At 45.2% G+C, this 20,405-nt stretch overlaps 1 protein-coding gene across 13 annotated transcripts in view; it reads right to left on the bottom strand.

The window, feature by feature from the left end:
• GAN (gigaxonin) overlaps nt 1–20,147 on the bottom strand; it is a 102,075-nt gene extending 81,928 nt beyond the window's left edge. For 7 of the 13 annotated variants that reach the window (XR_009537196.1, XR_009537195.1, XR_009537197.1 and 4 more), the window contains exon 1: nt 19,736–20,110. Coding sequence is in view for 3 of the 13 variants with exons in the window: in XM_060131652.1 (XP_059987635.1) it covers nt 19,736–19,902 (167 nt within the window). In the remaining 10 variants the exon portion in view is untranslated. Of the gene's footprint in view, nt 1–19,735 lie in introns of all 13 variants that reach the window. The other 6 variants (XR_009537192.1, XR_009537191.1, XR_009537190.1 and 3 more) reach the window with 3 other exon arrangements.
• Nucleotides 20,148–20,405: the final 258 nt, after the last annotated feature.

Here is a 20,405-nt window from a genome sequence, read left to right as displayed (position 1 = left end):
TAAGAATCTGCCTGCCAACGCAGGGGACACGGGTTCGAGTCCTGGTCTGGGAAGATTCCACATGCAGTGGAACAACTAAGCCCGTGCACCACAACTACTGAGCCTGCGCTCTAGAGCCCACGAGCCGCAACTACTGAAGCCTGCACGCCTAGAGCCCGTGCTCTGCAACAAAAGAAGCCACCGCAATGAGAAGCCCCTGCACCACAACGAAGAGTAGCCCCCGCTTGCCGAAACTAAAGCCTGTGCGTAGCAACTAAGACCCAAAGCAGCCAAAAACAAATATTAAAAATAGATAAATAAATTAATTAATTAAATAAAATAACATCCCCACTCCCCTCCCTGCTTTATTTTATTCCTAGAATTTACCACCATCTAATAGAAGGCATTTGTTTAATGTTTACATCCATGAAAACAGGGACTTTGTTTTGTTCACTGCTCTACCTCTATACCCCATAAAGTGTCCAGTACTGAATGGGCACTTGAAAAATATCATGCACTTGATAACAGCACACAGCCAGGCAGGGGAACCAATGGATTTTAACGCTGCAATGATCAGTTACTGTTTCCATTTGGCTCCGAAACAAAATGAGCACAAGTGTTCAGAAGGGGCATCGTTCACCAGCTAAGCATCTGTACGCTCCCCTGTACAGCATCCGCTGGTTGGTCTGCACTGCTTTCCCCCGGCATCCGAGCCAGGGTGTGCTGTAGTCAGCATTCAAGAATTGAATGTTCAAATGTTCCACTATCCAGAGGCCCCCGATGCAATCATCTGCCTTTGTGCTGAGGCCCGAATGTAAACTGGCTGTAGGGGAGGCCTGTCGTCTGTGAATGTGCCTAACTGCCTGGCGCTCCATCCTGCCCTGCTTCGCTGCCTTCCCCTCACCATAACTGGTGCACTGCATGGGAAATTACGAGCTACAGAGTGATGGAGAAGTGCGAAGGTTAGGAAAGGTTTCCAGAAAAGGAAAGGCTTCCTGTCCAGGTGTCAGTCCACCAAACCAGCCCCTGGTAATGAAGCCGAAGCAGGGCCACTTCACCATAGAGGATGCAGAGGCCACAGTCCTATCTGTCCCTGACCACCTCCCCGCTCCCTGATCACACAACACTTTGTGAGGATTCACAAAAATGTTTTCCATCTTCCTCCTCTTATCACATCATCCACTCTGAAGATGAAGTACAGCGTTTCATATTTAGATCTGCTCTGAGTAACCACATCCTATGACATCAATATCTGGAAGAGATACGAAAACACAAAGTATATGCCTTCCAGTCATGTGATTTGAACAAAATAGAAATTTACCTCAGGGAAGATGATGTTTTCTGAAAAGAGAATGTGGAAAGTGTGAATTACACCTCAAACAGGGACAGCTCAAGGAAACTGTGTAGATTGTGAGCCAGTGTTGGGGCGGGGTGGGGAGCGGACAGGGAGGGAGGTAGGGAGGTGGTATCCATGAAATATCACAGGGACAGTGGGTGTACACGACCACGGGTGACATTAATTACTCCTGGCAGAAACGCAGTGATTGCCAGAGGGAAAGCTGTAAAGTGAGACCAAACCCATAAAAATGGTGACTCTGTTTTGCACAGCTAGTCCCTTCACTGCCCGGGCACAGCATTCGGCACTGGGCACGGATTTAGAAACTGGATCTCAACCAGCCGGTGGTCCCCATCCTTGAGGAACTGACCAACTGTCACTTCTAACCATGGTCTTAATGTTAGTAAAATGAAATGTTACCAGTCATTTCTAGGAATTGGGGTTTTAACCCCCTCATCTGAAGCCTCTAGATAAAGTACCCTTTACGTTCCACAATAAGTCTTTGTCCCGACCTGCTGAAAGCCTGTTCCTCCCTCTACTGTCCCCATCGTGGTAAACGGTACGATTTCCTACCTAGCTGCTTAAGCCTAAAATTTAGGAGCCCGACTAATACATACAGAAGGAATGATAGTTACAGAGCATAAGCGGATGCTAAAACTAGAAGGTTGATGGGGAATGCAATATTTACATAATCTCAAAGTCTCGCCCCATTAATTACATGTTAAGTACAAAGAGAAAAGGAGTGGATTAACCTGGCGGACATCGTCTCTAACCATGTGATCAAATCAACACTACTGATGTTGGGACAAGCTGCCAACACGGACCCCTGATCAATGCACCGAGGAGGGTGCAGCCTCGCTCATGTGCTGTTCTTGCCAAAAACGAGTAACCTCAATCGAATTGTAAAAAATCAAACAAACCCAAGTCGAGGGACCATGCAAAAGAATGTGGACTTCACCTTGAGGGAAATGGAGACACTCAGGAGGAGTTTCTTAAAAGTCTTTTCATTTTGAAATAATTTTAAACTCACAAAAAAGTTTTTAAGAATTGTAGGGTTCCTGTATACCCTTCATGAAGCATATCTACTGTTAATAAATCACACAGTCTTTAAAAAATTTTTTTTTATTTTTAAAATAAAAAAAATTTTTAATTAAAAAATTTTTATTAAAGTATAGTTGATTTACAATGCCGTATTAGCTTCAGGTATACAGCAAAGTGTTTCAGTTATATATACATCTATTTTTTTTCAGATTCTTTTCCCTTACATGTCATTGCAAAATATTGAGTAGAGTTCCCTGTGTACTACATTAGGTCCTTGCTGGTTATCTATTTTATATATAGTAGTGTGGCTATGTTAATCCCAAACTCCTAATATATCCACCCTCCTTTCCCCTTTGGTAACCATAAGTTTGTTTTCTATGCCTGTGGGTCTATTTCTGTTTTGTAAATAAGTTCATTTGTATCTTTTTTTTTTTTTAAGATTCCACATATAAGCAACATCATTTGATCTTTGTCTTTCTCTGGTTACTTCACTTGGTATGTAACCTATATAATCTTAGTACAATGATCAAAACTAAGAAATAAAGATTGGTCAGTACTATTCAATAAACTATAGACTTTATTCAAATTTAACCAGTTTTCCCCCTAATGTCCTTTCTCCATTCTGGGACCCAATCCAGGGTTCCAAACTGCATTTAGTTGTTGTGTCCCTAACCTGTGACAGTTCCTCAGTCTTTCTTCATCTTTAAAGACCTGACACTTTGGTGAGCACTGGTCAATTATTCTGTACAATGTCCCTGAACTTGGGTTTAACTTCTTATGATTAGACTGAGGCTGAGCATTTCTGGCAGGGATACTACCAAAGTGATGCTGTGCCCATCACATCAGGGAAAACATGATGTCAATATGCTATTAACCTTGGGCATGTTATTAACCATGTGTCAATGTGCTGACCTTAACCTTGGCCACTTGGTTAGGTGCTGTTAGGTTTCTCCACTCTAAGATACTATTTTTCCCTTTGTAATTAATAAATATATCAGAAGAGGTAATGTGAGAATATGCAAATATCCTTTTTCTCTTCAAACTCTTGTCCACTAATTTTAGTCTCCATTATTACTGTGGTGTTCAATGGATGATTTCCTATTCTCTTATTCCTTCTTCTACATTTATTAATTGAAATTCTTCTGTAAGAAAGAACTGTTTCTTCTCCACCATTAATTTATTTATCCATCCAACCATTTATTCATCCACAGACACACAGGTATTTCTTTATTCTAGGGATCATAATCCAATGTTGTTGGTATTCATTTTCTTGCTCAAATCATTCCAGCTTTGGCCGTCGGGACTTCTTTCAGGCCAAGTCTGTGCTCTTTCTAAAAGCCTCTGCCTTCTTCTGAGCACCTCTTTACCTTACTTTCTGGCACAAGTGCTCCAGGCACATAGTATATTCTTCCTGCCCCAGCGCCTGAATCAGCCACATCCCCAAACACACTGGAGTTTCGAACATTATCTAATTACATTCTAGAAACATCACTCTGGTGGCAGCTCTGGGAGACTGATGAACCAGCAGAGATCCTGCCACAACTCAGGAATTATGGAAGCTAGAGCACGAGTGCCGGCGATGGTAACGAAGAGACAGCTTCCAGGAGGGTAACGGAGGGGGTGGCGCCCTGAGGACTCCCCCGTTTCTCCTGGAGAGTCTGGTAATGAAGGACAACCTGCCTGGGGGCAGAGGGAGCTGGACCTGACTGGGTGTGGGGTGGCCGCATAGCTGGCCGTCGGATGTCCAGGCCTGGGGCTCAGAAGAGAGGGGGCAGCAGCACCTTTGGTGCTGATTTGATGAGATTGTTGTGGGGAGAGTACAGCGAGAAGACAGAACCTTGTGCCACATCACGTTTAGAGACAGATAAGGAAAGAACCAGAAAAGGAGACTGTGGGGGAAATGGGACAAAGGTGTCACAGAGGCCTGGAGAGCCTGAGCATCAAGAAAATGTCCTAGAGTGATAAACACAGCAGACAGGTCAAGTGCGAGAAGCACTTAAAAGTTTGAACTTGAGTAAGTCAGAAAGAGAAAGACAAATACTATATGATATGACTTATATGTGGAATCTAAAATATGACACAAATGAACTTCTCTATGAAACAGAAACAGACTCACAGACATAGAGAACAGACTTGTGGTTGCCAAGGGGGAGGGGACTGGGGGAGAGATGGATTGGGAATTTGGGGTTAGCAGATGTTAGCTTTTATATATAGAATGAATAACAACAAGGTCCTACTGTACAGCACAGGGACTATACTTAATATCCTATGATAAACCATAACGGAAAAGAATATTTAAAAAAAGAATGTGTATATATATATATATGTGTATATATATATATATATATACACATATATATATCTGAATCACTTTGCTGTATGGCAGAAATTAACACAAAATTGTAAATCAACTCTACTTCAATAAAAAAAAGTTTTCACTTGATTTGGCCATTATATTTAGCAATTTTCGAAAGAACAGTTTTAATGGAGTGAGAAGTCACGAACCTATGGGCAGAGTGAAGCAGGAGGTGAGACCAAGGACGAGATACACAGACTCTTCCTTCAAGAATCACTGGAGCAAAGTCAAGGAAATCATGCACTTGTTAGAAGAGGATGCAGAGTATGTTTGCTTTTAACGGACGTATTCATTCAACATTTGCACATCTCCTAAATGCCGGTTGCTGGAAAGGACTTAACCATACTCTCATGCTCGGGAAAAGGAGCCAGAAAGGAAGGAAAAAAAAATGTTTTTTTAAGGAGAAGGAAGAGGATACACAACAGACCATCCAAGAAGAAAGAGATGAATACGGGGGGCGGAGGGGAGGGCAGGTGAGGGAGCCAGGGAGAATCAGCCTTGACTGCCAGCCTCTGCTCTCTGGAAGACCAGCATGCAAATCATGACCTGACATTTAAACTGCATTAAACATGATCACCAGCGTTAGAGGTTTTATGTCCAAATTTTAAAAACTCAAATACTCTAGATCACGGTTGACACACTACAACCCACAGCCTGTTTTTGTATGGCCCTTGAGCTAAAAATGGTTTTTATGTTTTAAAAGGTTGTTGTTAAAAATAAGAACAAACAAAGAAGAGTATGTGACAGAGACCACATCTGGACTGGAAAGCCTAAAATATTTCTGACCCTTTAGAGAAAAAGTTTGCCAAACCCTGCTCTAAATATTTTTACCATGGCAAACATACAACATTTAGAAATCCAGCCTAACGAAATAGTAATAATATGCAAAATAGTAATAACTTTGAGAAACCACTTGCAAAAGGGACCAGGCAATGGTAATAAACCTGAGGGGAATAAAAAAATAATCAAGATACACACTGCCAGGGTCTTGATATGATAATCCAGTCTTCCTGTATAGTAATCTGGTTTCATATAATAAGAACAAATTTGTTTCTATCTTCAGAAACAGATATGCCTGGGACATAGTCCCCACAGTGGGTTTACCTACAAAAAATACAAAGAAAAAACAACCAAGAGTCTTTTTTTTCCCCCTAATTTGTTTATAGTGACTACTCAGAAGAAAAAAATAACTGCAAATTAAAATGTCAAAGAGGAATGATGAAGCAAATTATATGGCGCAGCAATATGACGTCATAACAAATAGCTATTAAAAGTGATTATGGGCATTACACTGAGATATAAGAGGGACACAACTTGACTTCAAATAAAAAGATGAACCAGAAATAATATGTACATATAGAATACAACTGTAACAATATATTACGTACCCTGGTCAGAACCAGAACTTAGGGTGACATAAATAATTGAACCTTCATGGGGTTTTCCATAAAACATTTTGTATAAAAAATTCTTAAAATTTAAATCCAGTTCTTGTACATCTGGGAGTAAAGCAGTCAATAAAATTTACCTTTTAAAAGACAAGGTTTGAAAATGCATATTAAAATTTTAGGGTGAGTTCAAAGACAGAATCATGAGGCAGCAACTTGCGAAGCCAAAAATTCTTCTAGGATGAAACAAGCCTGATTCCTTGTTCTAGTCACACCCTGACTTTTTGGAAATAAAAGAAAGACATTCATGCCTCAACCTGTCAAATAGTTCCAGATGTTCTCCTCAGGTATGATTTTTCAGATGCTGTTTAAAAGAGGCTCCTCCTCTAACCTTAAGAGCCCATGGAGGGCTTCCCTGGTGGCGCAGTGGTTAAGAATCTGCCTGCCAATGCAGGGGACACGGGTTTGAGCCCTGGCCTGGGAAGATCCCACATGCCGCGGAGCAACTAAGCCTGTGCGTCACAACTACTGAACCTGCGCTCTAGAGCCCGTGAGCCACAACTACTGAGCTCGCGTGCTACAACTACGGAAGCCTGCACACCTAGAAACCGTGCTCCGCAACGAGAGGCACCGCAATGAGGAGCCCATGCACAGCAACGAAGAGTAGCCCCTGCTCGCCACAACTAGAGAAAGCCCATGTGCAGCAACGAAGACCCAACACAGCCAAAAATAAATAAGTAAGTAAATTTATATATATATTAAAAAAGAGTCCATGGAAATATACAACCATCTCAAGAGTAAGTAAGCCCCTTTGATCTGGGGGGCATTCTTACAAGTCTTCTCTAATTAAAAACTGGTGCACCTGGGTCTTCTTTGCTGCAGTACACCCATGGCACTGAACACTACAGAAATTTCATACTGCAGAAGTAGGTCCATATTTCTACTCACTTTCTGTTCCCTCTTCCCAATGTAAAGAGTCAGAAGGAAGGTTTATGTCTTTTCAAAGGCAAAGTGGAACTCCTGAATAAATTCAAAGGAGAAGTAAGAATTTATATGAATTTATTCTTGTCTTTGTATTCATCCTTTTTCTTTTTTTTTAGCGGTACGCAGGCCTCACACTGTTGTGGCCTCTCCCGTTGCGGAGCACAGGCTCCGGATGCGCGCAGGCTCAGCGGCCATGGCTCACAGGCCCAGGTGCTCCACGGCATGTGGGATCTTCCCGGACCGGGGCACGAACCCGCGTTCCCTGCATCGGCAGGCGGACCCTCAACCACTGCGCCACCAGGGAAGCCCTGTATTCATCCTTTCAAAGGAGTTCAAACCAAAGTGTTAAGTGACGGTTAAGAAGCTCTTTTTTTCTTTTTAAAAAAGGATAGTGGGACTAGGAAAACAAAAACAAAACCAAAAATCAACTACAGCCTGAAACACACCCCCTTTCAGTTTTCTTTAATAAATGAGAGGCAGCTCAGGATGAGTTGCACTTCAGCATCTCACAATGATCTTTCTGCTTCTGGCGCCTTCTTAGTTTATAATCTACTGTTATAAACTTCTCTAAACAACCTGAAGCTGAAAATGCCTTCCAAAATGTTGTCAAGGGAATGAATGCTTCTCTATTAATTCTTTAGTCATGTTGTGACAAAAGCTCTCTCACTGGAGCTACCATTTTTGAATAAAGAATTTGGACCCTTCTCCCAGGTTTCTTGGCACCAGAAATGGACTTTGTTGAGCTTGACTGCGCCATGTGAAACGGGACAAAATTAAAGACTCTCTTCTGATTAAAATCTGTTCTAAGATGGTTTCTTCTGCCCCTCTCCCCCAGTCCCCAATACATATTCAGCTATACAGTAAAATGTCACAGCCGAAAGTTTCATCTTGTTTGGAAGCAGTGTATACAGCATCCTGAACTCTCATCTTCTACTTCTTCATCAGTACTTAGACTGCAGTCAACTCAAGTCTCTTACCTACAGACTTTCCACTAATGGATTTAGTGCCTCTGACCCTAGAGATAAAGGACGCTTTGAAAGCACCCAGTCCATCTGTCTGTTCTATTTCTCCCCACTGAATAAAAGTCAGCGGGGCACTGACACGTGGTACACTGAATGTACATGCCACACACTGTAGAGAAGCCTGTAGGACAGAGGGATTATTTGGCAGAATTGGGAAAATGTTACAAAGGAAGGGATACCGGGTCCTGAAGGATGAACAGGAATTCCTCTGCCAGTAAAAAGCAGGAAGTCAAGAGAGGCCGAGGTGAGAAACACACACATTCGCAGGTAAGTGTCACACTCCATAGAATGTAATTAAGGGGTTTCTAGGGCGATGCTACCTTGAATAGGACACATCGAAGACAGACGTTACCTTCCCCACTTTTCTTAAGCAGCTGGCCTCAAAACCTCTTAGCTCTTCCCTCTCCCTCAGCCTAATTCCCACATCCATTAGCAGTCGATTGCTACTTCCTCTAATCCCGACCTCGGTCATTACTACTGACACGGTGCGGGACAGCGCCACGGGGTGCTGACCTGAATCCGTAAGCAACTCTGGTCCCCGTCTCGGTCCTGTGAACAAACAACCTCCAAGTCACCTTCTTAAAGCAGAGCTCTGTTTCTATCACTAGTACTACTGGTGAAAGACTGAATAAAAATCTAAGAGATATGGGGATATATGTATATGTATAACTGATTCACTTTGTTATGAAGCAGAAACTAGCACACCACTGTAAAGCACTTATACTCCAGTAAAGACGTTAAAAAAAAAAAAAAATCTAAGCGAACTAGCCTGGCACTCGGGAATGCCGTCCTGACCTGCCCGTCCACCAGCACTTGCCTAGCCAAGGCTCCAGTCCAGCCCCGGGGAAGTATACTTACTACCCTGGGCGCATACAAGCCCCCGCACTCAAACCTTTGTTCACCTGAACCCTTCTCCTTGCCCCCCCTTCCCCTACCCGCCCACCCACCCACCTCCAACTCCTCCCCTAGGCCGTGTTCAATTCTGTTTACAAAACCTTACGGGATCACGCAAGGGGTCCTTCCTCCTCGGAACTCCTATGGCTAGAAGTGTCTATGCAATTAAAAGAGCCTTGGTTCTGCACTTTGTGCCTCCACAACTAAGCTGTAAACTCTGAGGACAGATCCTGTACTCCACAGTCTTTTACAGCTGTCCTTATACCCACAGCAAGTGATGATAAACACTGGTCACTGGGGATACTGAGGCAGTGACCCTGGGCTCTCCTGGGTCTTTCCCTTTTCTCACCAACAAGTCCTATTGCTAATCTCCCTACTATAGCCACTTCACTCCAAGTCCACGGACCCACCCTAGCCCAGGGCACCCTCATTTCCTGTCAGAACCATTGCAGTGCCCTCCTAAATGACTCCCATCAATGCCTAACCTAAAGCCTTATAATAAAACCTAAACTCTCTTGCATGGAATAACCCATGTCAGAAAAAATTCTGAGGTCCCTTTCCCACACCCGCCACCTCCCCAGCTGGCTCCCCACACACAGCCCCTCTGGGAGACGTTCCCGCTAAAGTTTAATCTGGCTGGGGAGCAAGCAGTGCACGTGCCAACCTGAACTCAGGACTACGAGGCCCTGCTACCCCTCTAGTCTGGCTTCCTGCCACACTACCTGCCGCTCATCATCTCCTCACGCTGCTGTGCTCCGCCCCCCTGGCTGTGCCAGTCTGACCGTCTCCAGAGCGCAGCACTTCTGCTCCCGGTGCCCTGCCCCTCCGCCCCCAGCTCTGCTCACACTGAAGCTCTCCTCCAGATCTCAGGTGAAGCGGCACGTCCTCAGAGCGGTGCTCCTCTCACCCATCCACGGCGGCAACCACGCCCATCCCTCACGTCTCTCTGTAACGAGGCCTCTTCATTGTCTGCCTCCCCAGCTGGAGTCCGCGGATGCCGGAGCCTTGAAAGCCCAGAGCACGGCAGCACCACACGTAAACGCTCAAGAAAAGTTGAATGAATGAACGAGCATTTAGGAAACCTTGGCCAAGGATCTATGTTCGCTACTTAAAAACAGCTGTTTCTGGAATCTGCCTGCCAATGCAGGGGACGTGTGTTCGAGTCCTGGTCCGGGAAGATACCACACGTCACGGAGCAACTTAGCCCGTGCACCACAACTACTGAGCCTGCACTCTAGAGCCTGCGAGCCACAACTACTAAAGCCTGCGCGCCTAGAGCCCATGCTCCACAACAAGAGAAGCCAGCGCAATGAGAAGCCCTCACACTGCAACGAAGAGTAGCCTCCGCTCACCGCAACTAGAGAAAGCCCGCGCACAGCAACGAAGACCCAAGGCAGCCAAAAGTAAATAAATAATTCTATTTAAAAAAGTTGTTTCTGTACATGTGATTAATTGCCGTTACTAACATAGTAGCGAATGATCAGATGAGTCATTTAAGTATACTCTTTTTTTTTTTGTTTTTTTTGCGGTACGCGGGCCTCTCACTGTTGTGGCCTCTCCCGTTGCGGAGCACAGGCTCTGGACGCGCCGGCTCAGCGGCCATGGCTCATGGGCGCAGCCGCTCCGCGGCATGTGGGATCTTCCCGGACCGGGGCACGAACCCGTGTCCCCTGCATCGGCAGGCAGACTCTCAACCACTGCGCCACCAGGGAAGCCCTAAGTATACTCTTTATTTTATTTTGACATCTTTACTGGAGTATAATTGCTTTACAATGTTGTGTTAGTTTCTGCTGTATAACAAAGTGAATCAGCTATACATATACATATATCCCCATATCCCCTCCCTCTTGAGCCTCCCTCCCACCCATCTAGGTGGTCACAAAGCACTGAGCTGATCTCCCTGTGCTATGCGGCTGCTTCCCACTAGCTATCTATTTTACATTTGGTAGTGTATATATGTCCATGCCACTCTCTCACTTTGTCCCAGCTTACCCTTCCCCCTCCCCGAGTCCTCAAGTCCATTCTCTACGTCTGCAACTTTATTCCTGTCCTGCCACTAGGTTCATCAGAACCATTTTTTTTAGATTCCATATATATGTGTTAGCATACTGTATTTGTTTTTCTCTTTCTGACTTACTTCACTCTGTATGACAGACTCTAGGTCCACCTCACCGCAAATAACTCAATTTCGTTTCTTTTTAAGCCTGAGTAATATTCCGTTGTATGTATGTGCCACATCTTAATTATACTTTTTAGAGCAGACTTTCAGAAGTGACTACTCCAAAAATAAAGTCAATCTCTTCTTTTCCCATTCTTTTTTTTTTTTTTTTGCGGTTCACGGGCCTCTCACTGTTGTGGCCTCTCCCGTTGTGGGACACAGGCTCCGGACATGCAGGCTCAGCGGCCATGGCTCACAGGCCCAGCCGCTCTGCGGCATGTGGGTTCTTCCCGGACCGGGGCACAAACCCGTGTCCCCTGCATCGGCAGACGGACTCTCAACCACTGCGCCACCAGGGAAGCCTTCTTTTCCCATTCTTAAAATTCTGGTACTACCACACTACACAGTACAGTAGTGAAAAATTAAGTGAACGTCAAAGATAATTTAAAAACTGTTAGCTTTATGTTTCTTTCCTTTACTGGCCACACAGGTGGAAAAAATAAGTTGAGTGATTTTGATCTCCACGTGCTGTCTCAGTTTTGACAGTGTTTGTGCGAGATCATTGAATATACACTCAAATGGCAGCCAGCACCCAAGAAAGACAATGGAGCCTGGGAAGGTGTAACACTCCGCAAACCATGAAATACAAACTCCTGCCCGTCTCCCCCCAGCACCCAGCTGTTGCTGATACCCAGTGTCTCCTGTGTATTTGTTGAAGGAATGATTAATCCTAATTAGTCAACACTAGTTATGTAAGGTCCCTTGACAGGGAACTCCGTCATGAATTAATACATGACACATTTCAACATTATGACAATGTTAATTCTTGAACTGTACTTTATTATTGGTGAGCACAATCCCACAAGCATATGGGTTAAGGTGGTGCTGACATTTCTAAAGAATGTACCAGCAGCATGACAATAGTGCACATTTTCATAGTCCCCTTTCCTATCAATAGGAAAACAGACAGTAAGGAAAGGGAACAGAGCACCTATTCTTCTCCTGTTCCATTGCAGGAGGTGAGAGAAATGAGAATTTTGCTCCCTCTCGGCCAGCAACAGGGATTCTCCCTTTTGGGCAAGGAACAAAGTTGGTAGCTCTGCTCATACAAGCAGCAGTGTTAAGAAGTCAGGCAGGAAAATAAACAAACCAACCAACCAACAACACCTGAAAGAAGTCTCTAATCTGCGAGGTAAGTCTGAACTTCCCATACCAGCTTTAGCACAGGAGGAAAAGCTGGACGGAGGTGGGAAACTCTTCCCTTGACTAACCAAATGGAATATTCAAGAAGACCCTGGGTTCTGCCGGCCTCCAATTCTATCCCTGAAGCAGAAGTGGGCTCCAGCGAGGAAAGAATAGAAATCAGTGATCAATGACCTTTCTTTCTAAGGATTCCCATGGCTTTTCTCAATTCCACCTTTCTCACACTGCCGGCCACTCCCAGTGAATGTGCTCTAAGTGTCAGAAGAGACTCATCCCAACCTCACACCCTAAATATGCAGTTTCCTCCAATTCAGGGACGGACTCATATAAACAATTTCAGTGACAAAAGTCTGAAAATATTTGGAACTCAACAGTACTAGACAATTTACAATTATTCAGAGGCATAGGCAACTGGTTAATGATGAATGCGAATATGACTATCAAACTATGTTTTACAATATTTCTACTCATCTTATCGTGTTAACATAAAAATCACAAGTGTCAAATGGTCTTTAAAAATGCTCCTAAAAAGATACCAAAATACTTAGTAGTTGAAAGAATCACAAAATACCTATGAACAAAGATGTACATTTAAGGTTCTGTATCCATTAGCACATTAACTCTAAACAGAAAAACGAAGGACACTGTATTGGTCTATATCCCATTATAACAGTCTGTTTTTAAAAACCAGTCTTCCCCCCTTCCACCTGATATGTGCTGCCTCCCAAAGCTTTACTGCCTGAAGGCTAACTGTTTTATCTAACAAAATACTTCACCAAGATCTCATTTTCCCCTAAGCATTCTATTTTTCTAAAACTCTCTGAAAAGAAGAAAAAAAATTATAATTTACTCCCACAGAGAAATGGAAGCAGCAAACACGAGACATTAGATCATTGTGTGGTGAAGATATTCTTTGGCAACACTTAGGAAAACGACTTCAGTCTCTGCTCTTCTGAGCATGGGGGTCAAGAACTCCACCTGAGTGACAGAGGACGTTTAGATGGACACACGACCTTTATCCTCCATAGAGCTACAGCTGCCATCTTTGATCTCCTTCCTTCTTTGGACTCATCGGGTCTTAGGAGGCAGAGGACCCATGGGAAGCACTCAAATTCAAGGCTGCAGCCCTAACCTGCCAACTGTCACACCCACACCCCCGCACCTCCACCCTTAACCTAGGATTCCAACTTTAAAATTATGCATTTATATTATAGCTCTAGTGCACAAAATGATAGATTTGTATCCTTCTGAAGGATGAATCCAAACAACTCCTTATTTGTCCTAATTATGTTTTCTTTATGGATTATAGATTTTAAGCCTCACTTTGATATCATGAGACAGACCGACGAACAGTGTAAACAACGGATAAGGCGGTTTTGTAATCTGGATGCTCAGTCTCTATTACCCAAATCTAAATCCAAGGAACCAACCTTTCTATGTGGAAAAGCACTTTGCTTGACTCTCTAAATTATATAATGAAAATTACTTTAAGAACACTGAAGAGGACTTGCAGAGGAAAATACACACTGCAAGAAGAGGTAAAAGTCAGAGGGCACAGGTAAAAGGGGAGAACTTACCAGCTGGTGCTCAGTGGAGCTAGGATTTACTTCTATCACATTACTATCACTCAAAATGACAACCCTCAGGAAAGTTCTACAATAAATCTAAACATTCAACACTTCACTTTATGTTAGATTCACTAGTCTAACAAGAATTTTATTGATTTGTTTCATCGTTTGAAACCTTCCGAGAACCCGTCCAGAATTAGAGCATTCACTGCTACTAAGAGTGGCAACCGCCGCCTTGTACAAATAAACACATATATTTCACTGAAATAAGTAATCTATGTTAAACTTAGAGCTCCAATTCACAAGCTCTTAGTTTCCTTAAGAAGCCCAGAGAAAATACTTCTTCGATCTTCTAAAAGACAACATACTTTAATATTGGTTTTGGAAAACTCACGTTAAGAAAAGGGTTTAATCAAATATGACTGCAAGTACTAAAGAGGAGGAGGGGGAGGGGGAAAGGGAAGGGAAGCAGGGGGAGGGGAGGGAAAGGGGGAAAGGGAAGGGGAGGAGGGGGAGGGGAGGGAAAGGGGGAAGGGGAAGGGGAGGAGGGGGGCAGGAAGAGGAGGAGAAGGATGGAGTCGATCATTTTGAACCATGGGACTGTAAGCCCTTCAGGACAGATTTCATCTTTTTAAGCAGTTGTAAGGGATGCCTTATAGTAGCTGGATAAAAACAAACAAGCCTAGATCCATCAAAAGATATTCAGGCCCAATGTATTTCCCATCACCATCAGAGGACAGCAAGCGGTAGGTACAGCTGATTTGATTTAAAGACTGCTCAGGATTCAGCAACAGTCTCAGAACCGGGAGCTTCTAGCTGAACCCTTGAGAACTAAGAAACTTAACAGGTTACAATTGCTATACAAAACCCTTATGACAATCATTCATGAGCTGCTACATACACAGGTGACTATGAACTCAGAGCACAAGTGAAAGAAAAGGGACTTGGGGGCTGACAGCTTGCTCTGCCCATAGCAGACAACACTAGTGGACTTTACTGCTCATAAAATACAGGGCAGATTTCAAGTACCTAAAGAAAGGATGATAACAATTTCTGCATCACCATGAAACTTGGACTCCTACAGAGATCACAACCATCTCCTTAAGAAGTTTCATCAGCATCATCTATGAGTCAAATTTTAGATTTAAATGGCAAAACAGGCTCATCAATAACTAGGCCTTGGAAAGCATCCAGATTAACAGCATAAAATAAATGCTTGTTACAAAACAACTCTACAGGGCTAGATTTATACAGCAGAATACCCAACCACGTCCTGTGTGACAGGGCAAAGGAAAGGCTTTAACATCAATGGGCAACAAAACTTTACATGATACAGTAAAGCCGTAAGAACAGAGACAGACCCCCTCCCCACAACACAGACACGCCAAGCGGACCGAAAACAGCACGGAGCCCAATCAACCTCACTTCACAGATGAGCAGACTAAGACCCAGAAAAGTTGTCCAAGATGATCCAGGCTGGATTCTAGGCCCAATGCCTCCACTCCACCCCCACTAGACCAGCTTTCTCTCAAAAAGCAAGGGCAAAACTGCCATTCTTATTGTTGGCTAACTCATCAAAGGATCCCAAAATCCTGGGAATCTTTCTTTCCTTTACTATGCGGGACTGGAACCTGTACAGAGCCACTATAATGCCACTGCAGAATCACACGGCAATTCATTGCCAAATCCTTTCACATACATTACCCCCGAAGAACCACAGCTCACGAAAGAGAGGAGTCTGAACTCCACATCAGATCAAGGGAATTGTGCCAGAATGAGAAGAGCCTCAGACATGAAGCAAAGCAAACTTTGCAATATTCAAGAGAAAAGGAAATTTCCTGTAAGCCTCAGGGAACCTTTCCCAGGAGGTCTCAGGGTTGCTGAGAAAGGAAAGGGTTGCTGTGGGTCGTTGTTACAAGCTATGAATTCAATGTCATCATTCTTAAAGGTCGTCAGCTACATTTAGATTTTGTTTTCCCAACAAACCAAAGGAAAAATGTCATTCAGGATCATGAGAAAATGCTGGGCAGAGGGCATGCTGGGAAAGTAGCTTCCCACTTACTGGGGTGAGTGATGAACTATGGAAGCTCCTGCCTGTCTTCCCTACAGCATTTGAATCTTAGGCTGCATGACACACACCCTACATAATCTTCTTTCAGGTTATCACTGGGGTTTTGTGGCCGAACTTGGGTTTTTTCTGGCTTTTTCCTTTTATACTGAAAGTGTTTCTAAGGCAGTATGATTGCTAAGACGACCCGGAGGAAAAACAAATGTTAAACCAAAGATAAAGCACAGGAAAAGAGTAAACCAGTAAGGCTAAAAGACTTCTATATTTAGTAGAAAGTATGCCAAATGAGTTGTTTTAATTCCTAGTGCAACAGTGTTGGATTGGTTCCCTTGGTTGATGATACAGAAGCAATATATAACATTGTTTCTAAACTGCACAACTTCAGACCCCTATGACAGTTACTAAAACCAGGCTAACTGAAGACATTAAACAAAACTCAGATTTTTATAAAACTTCAGAGACTACCAAACTTTTGAACTCCCAATCCCTATATTAATGATATCACAGACCTAAATGCTTCAGCTTCCAAAGGGAAAATGAGAAACATCAAGTTCTAGAACATACAGACTCATTTTGTTTCAACAGAATTCTTTAAGTTCCATTCAAACAAAACAAAGATGTTATAAAAGCCCAACATCATTGGTGTCAAAAATTAAAGTTTGTTTCTAAGCAGTAACACAAATTAGTCACATTACTTTGAAGTAGCCTTGAGATTGATAATTTTAAAAGAAACCCAAGAACAAATATACCACTTCAACAGTCAAATAAAGTTACAGCAATTAGTCACTGAAAAAACACATATTGACTAATTCATATTTATCTGTAAAATGTCAAAAATATCTGCCCTGCCTACTGTACAAGATGGTTGAAAATGAAAATCAAAGTGAGACAGCATGTGAAAGTACTTAATAAGCACGTAAATCATAACATATTGTGTAAACTCTACCGCTTACTGACTTGCAAAGAACAGTTACATGTGAGTAATGCTGTAGCTTGGTAGGGTAAACGATTAGGAGACTAGGTGTCATTAACCTGCAGTCTAATCCTAGTTCAACCATTAAGTGCTAATAACCTCACTGTAATACAGATCACTAATGCCCACCGAGCACCACTTCTTCATCTGGAAAGTAACAGAATTGGATTAGAGGGGTCTGAAGTCCCTTTTGGCTCTGCTACTACGATTAGTAATATTTCACATCTAAATTACTGCTAGCGGGACTTCCCTGGTGGTCCAGAGGTAAAGAATCCGCCTTACAATGCAGGGGACACGGGTTCGAGCCCTGGTCGGGGGAACTAAGATCCCACATGCCGCAGGGCAACCAAGCCCGCGCGCCAGCCAAGCCCGCACGCCACAACTACTGAGCTCGCGCGTCTCAACTAGAGAGCCCACATGCCCTGGAGGCTGCACGCCACTAGGGAGAGAAAAACCCGCAGGCCACAACTAGAGAGAAGCCCGTGCACCGCAACGAAGAGCCCACACCACAACGAAGAACCCACGCCGCAACGAAAGATCCCGCGTGCCGAAATGAAAGATCCCGTGTACCCCAACAAAGATCCCGCGTGCCGCAATTAAGACCCACGCAACCAAGAATAAAATAAATAAATAAATAAATAAATCTTAAAAAAAAAACTAAAAATAGAGAAAAAAAATACTGCTAGTCTAAATAACATTTCACATTACTAAATATTCTCATACGTGCCACCACATCACAAGCGGATGCCCCACCTTTCCTAATTCAGCAGATATAGCAGTGATACCACTACCTTTGGAAACCTGTGTGCAGACCTGTGAGCGGCTCAAAGCACTATTACCTACTTCTTCACAGTGTGGGTCAAAGATTAAATGAGATGAAGACGCATTTCATCCCTCATTTATCAGACTAGTGAGCTGAAGCCAAGATGAAGTCATCTATGGACAACTCGCAGAAGAGTGAAAGCTGGGAGCAGAAAGCAGGTGCAGGGCTCTTCTCAATCAGGGACAACTGAGCATCTGAAATGGAAACGCACCAGGGCCGGTCCTCTCATGTCCAGTCTTCTGTGGCATAAAGGAAGGCAGTCCCTGCTTCAACCCATCTGCTAACCACTAGGCACTGGTCTTTCTGTGTGCCAGGGATACGGTAATGAACGAAAGGAAAGTCCCTGGCCTCTTGGAGCTTACACTGTGGGTGGGGAAGATCCACAGAGTAAATGAATAAAATATAGGGTATATTATAGTGGCAAGTGCTATGGAGAAAAATGAACCACGGAAAGGGAATAGAGAGCATGTATTTGGTGATTTGCAATTTTCTTTTAAGCCAGCTGGATGTCACTTACAAAACTACACTAATACATCTAAAGTAGTTTTCCTAACCATTTCCCCAAACAGGGAATACTTTGGATACAGGGAAGACGCTGGCTTGCTGATGCCAATTTTATATTGACTGCTCAAAGCTTTGAACTGCCAGCTATGAGATATCTGTCATGTTGGCAATCTAAATCCACACTAATGACAACTCACCCCAACCGCACCTTTAAATCCACAAAGAAAGAGTGCAAGTGGATTTAGGAGAGCCAGGAGGAGCCAGAAGTTACCAGAGCGCTTGAGCTGCTTCTGACTTAGCACAAATGTCTGCCAATGCAAAGGTTAAAATGCAGTTTGTGTGCCGAGTTCTGCTAGGACAATGCACTAAGAATGCAGCGCACATCATTTTGCCTTTTCTGACCTGTCAATTCTAGTGACATTCTCTACTATTAGTCTATATTTAACCAGCTTACTAGGCAGTTTCTCCAGCTTCTAGCATTTTTTTTTTTTTATTGAAAGAGTAACCCAGTTTGCAAGAAAGTTGCTGTAACATAACAGCCCTCTCAAGATGTGACACACTTGTATGAGCACTGTCCTATCAACCTTTAATTCACCTCGTTAGCTGAGCTGGCAAACCAGGTTAAGCTTTGTTTTAAATGCTTTCTGTAAGTCGCTAAAATCTCATGGTCCTCGGGCTGTAACAGCATCCTGAGAATTACAGTAAGTCTTTTAAAATGTGCTACAGCTTACTTTAACGTCTATAACGCACTACCCTTCTCTTTAAAAGGAGTTCCCACAAAGGGTGGAAAGTCACTTTTGCGAAGAACTTGGGGCTGGGGGGGAGGGGGTGTCGGATCGTCCATCCTAAGAAAAAGATCCGACAGGGTTTTCCCTCTGCCAACACCCGGAGAGGAGGTATTTGTTTGGCTTCTCCGCGGGAGGGACGCTCCCTGGCCGCTTTCGCGGCGCTGGGCCCGGCCCACTATGTGTCGATTTGGAGGCGAACGGCCGGCAAACTTCACCAGGGATCCGCGGGCTGGGCCGGGGCGAGGAGGCAGCTCTTCCCGGGCGCCGCCCAAGCCCTGCTCGCGGTCGCGGGGCCGGGTCCGGCCCAGGACGGCGTCTGGGGGCCTCCGGGGTTCTGAGGCCCCGGCCAGCGCCGGGCGGTGGGAACTCGAGGAGGGAGGGCGGGGGGACTGAGGTCCGGGGTCAACTCCAGGGGGAGTGGGGTCCTGTGGGGGGCACGGGCCCGGCCCGGCCGAAGCCATAGGAGCTGTCCTGCGGGGAGGCAACGAGTGGGGCCCGGCCGGGGTGTCTGCCGGGAGGGACACCGCGCTAAGCGGTGACCAGAGGGACCCCGGCAGCTGGGGGGTGGGGACCAGGGGCTCCGGGGACACGCCCGCCTCGCCCCGCCCCCGGGCTCCGGGCAGCGCGGCCCCGCCCGACCCCCTCTTCACCTGATGTACGGGCTGGCAGCCGCCAGGATGTTCTTCTGTACCGGTATCTCCTCCCCGTCGAGGACCAGGTGCGCGTCGCAGAAGCGGGACTCCTCGCGGAAAGAGCTGAGCGCTCGCAGTAGGCGCGTGGCGTGCTGAGGGTCTGACACTGCGCTGCCCTCGGCCATCGCGGCGCCCGCTCCTCAGCCCGCCGGTCGGGCTCCGGACGCCGCCCAAACGGACCCCTCGAGCCGCCCGCGTCCAGCGCACGCCCCGTCTGCACAGCCCGCTCGCGCCCGTCTGCCCGGGCCGGCTCCCAGCGATGCGAGCAAAATCGGGAGCCTCCGGAACGCGCCTGCGCCGTGCGCCGCTCGAGAGTCCGGCGCCTTTAAGGAGCCGCGGTGTTGCGTCATTTCTGCGCGACGCCCCTGCGCCTTTGTGCCCTCCCTCTCCCCCGGCGTCGCCGGAGGCTGCCAATCCGAAGCCTCGTTCCTCCTACTGAGCTGCTGGTCGCGGAACGGTCGCTGCCGGGCGCGGTCCGCCGCTGAGAGCGATCGCTGCAGCGATGGAGGGGTATGCGGGCAGGCTGGCACTCGGTGGTTAAGCCCGTGGCCTCTGGCGCCGTGAGTCTGAATCCGAGTCTGGGCTCTTCCACTTACTAGCTGTGTTACCATGGGTAAGGTGCCCATCC

The sequence above is a fragment of the Lagenorhynchus albirostris genome, chromosome 19, assembly GCF_949774975.1.
Source record: "Lagenorhynchus albirostris chromosome 19, mLagAlb1.1, whole genome shotgun sequence".
NCBI classification, from domain to species: domain Eukaryota; kingdom Metazoa; phylum Chordata; class Mammalia; order Artiodactyla; family Delphinidae; genus Lagenorhynchus; species Lagenorhynchus albirostris.
This window is presented reverse-complemented; position numbering and strand designations above follow the sequence as displayed.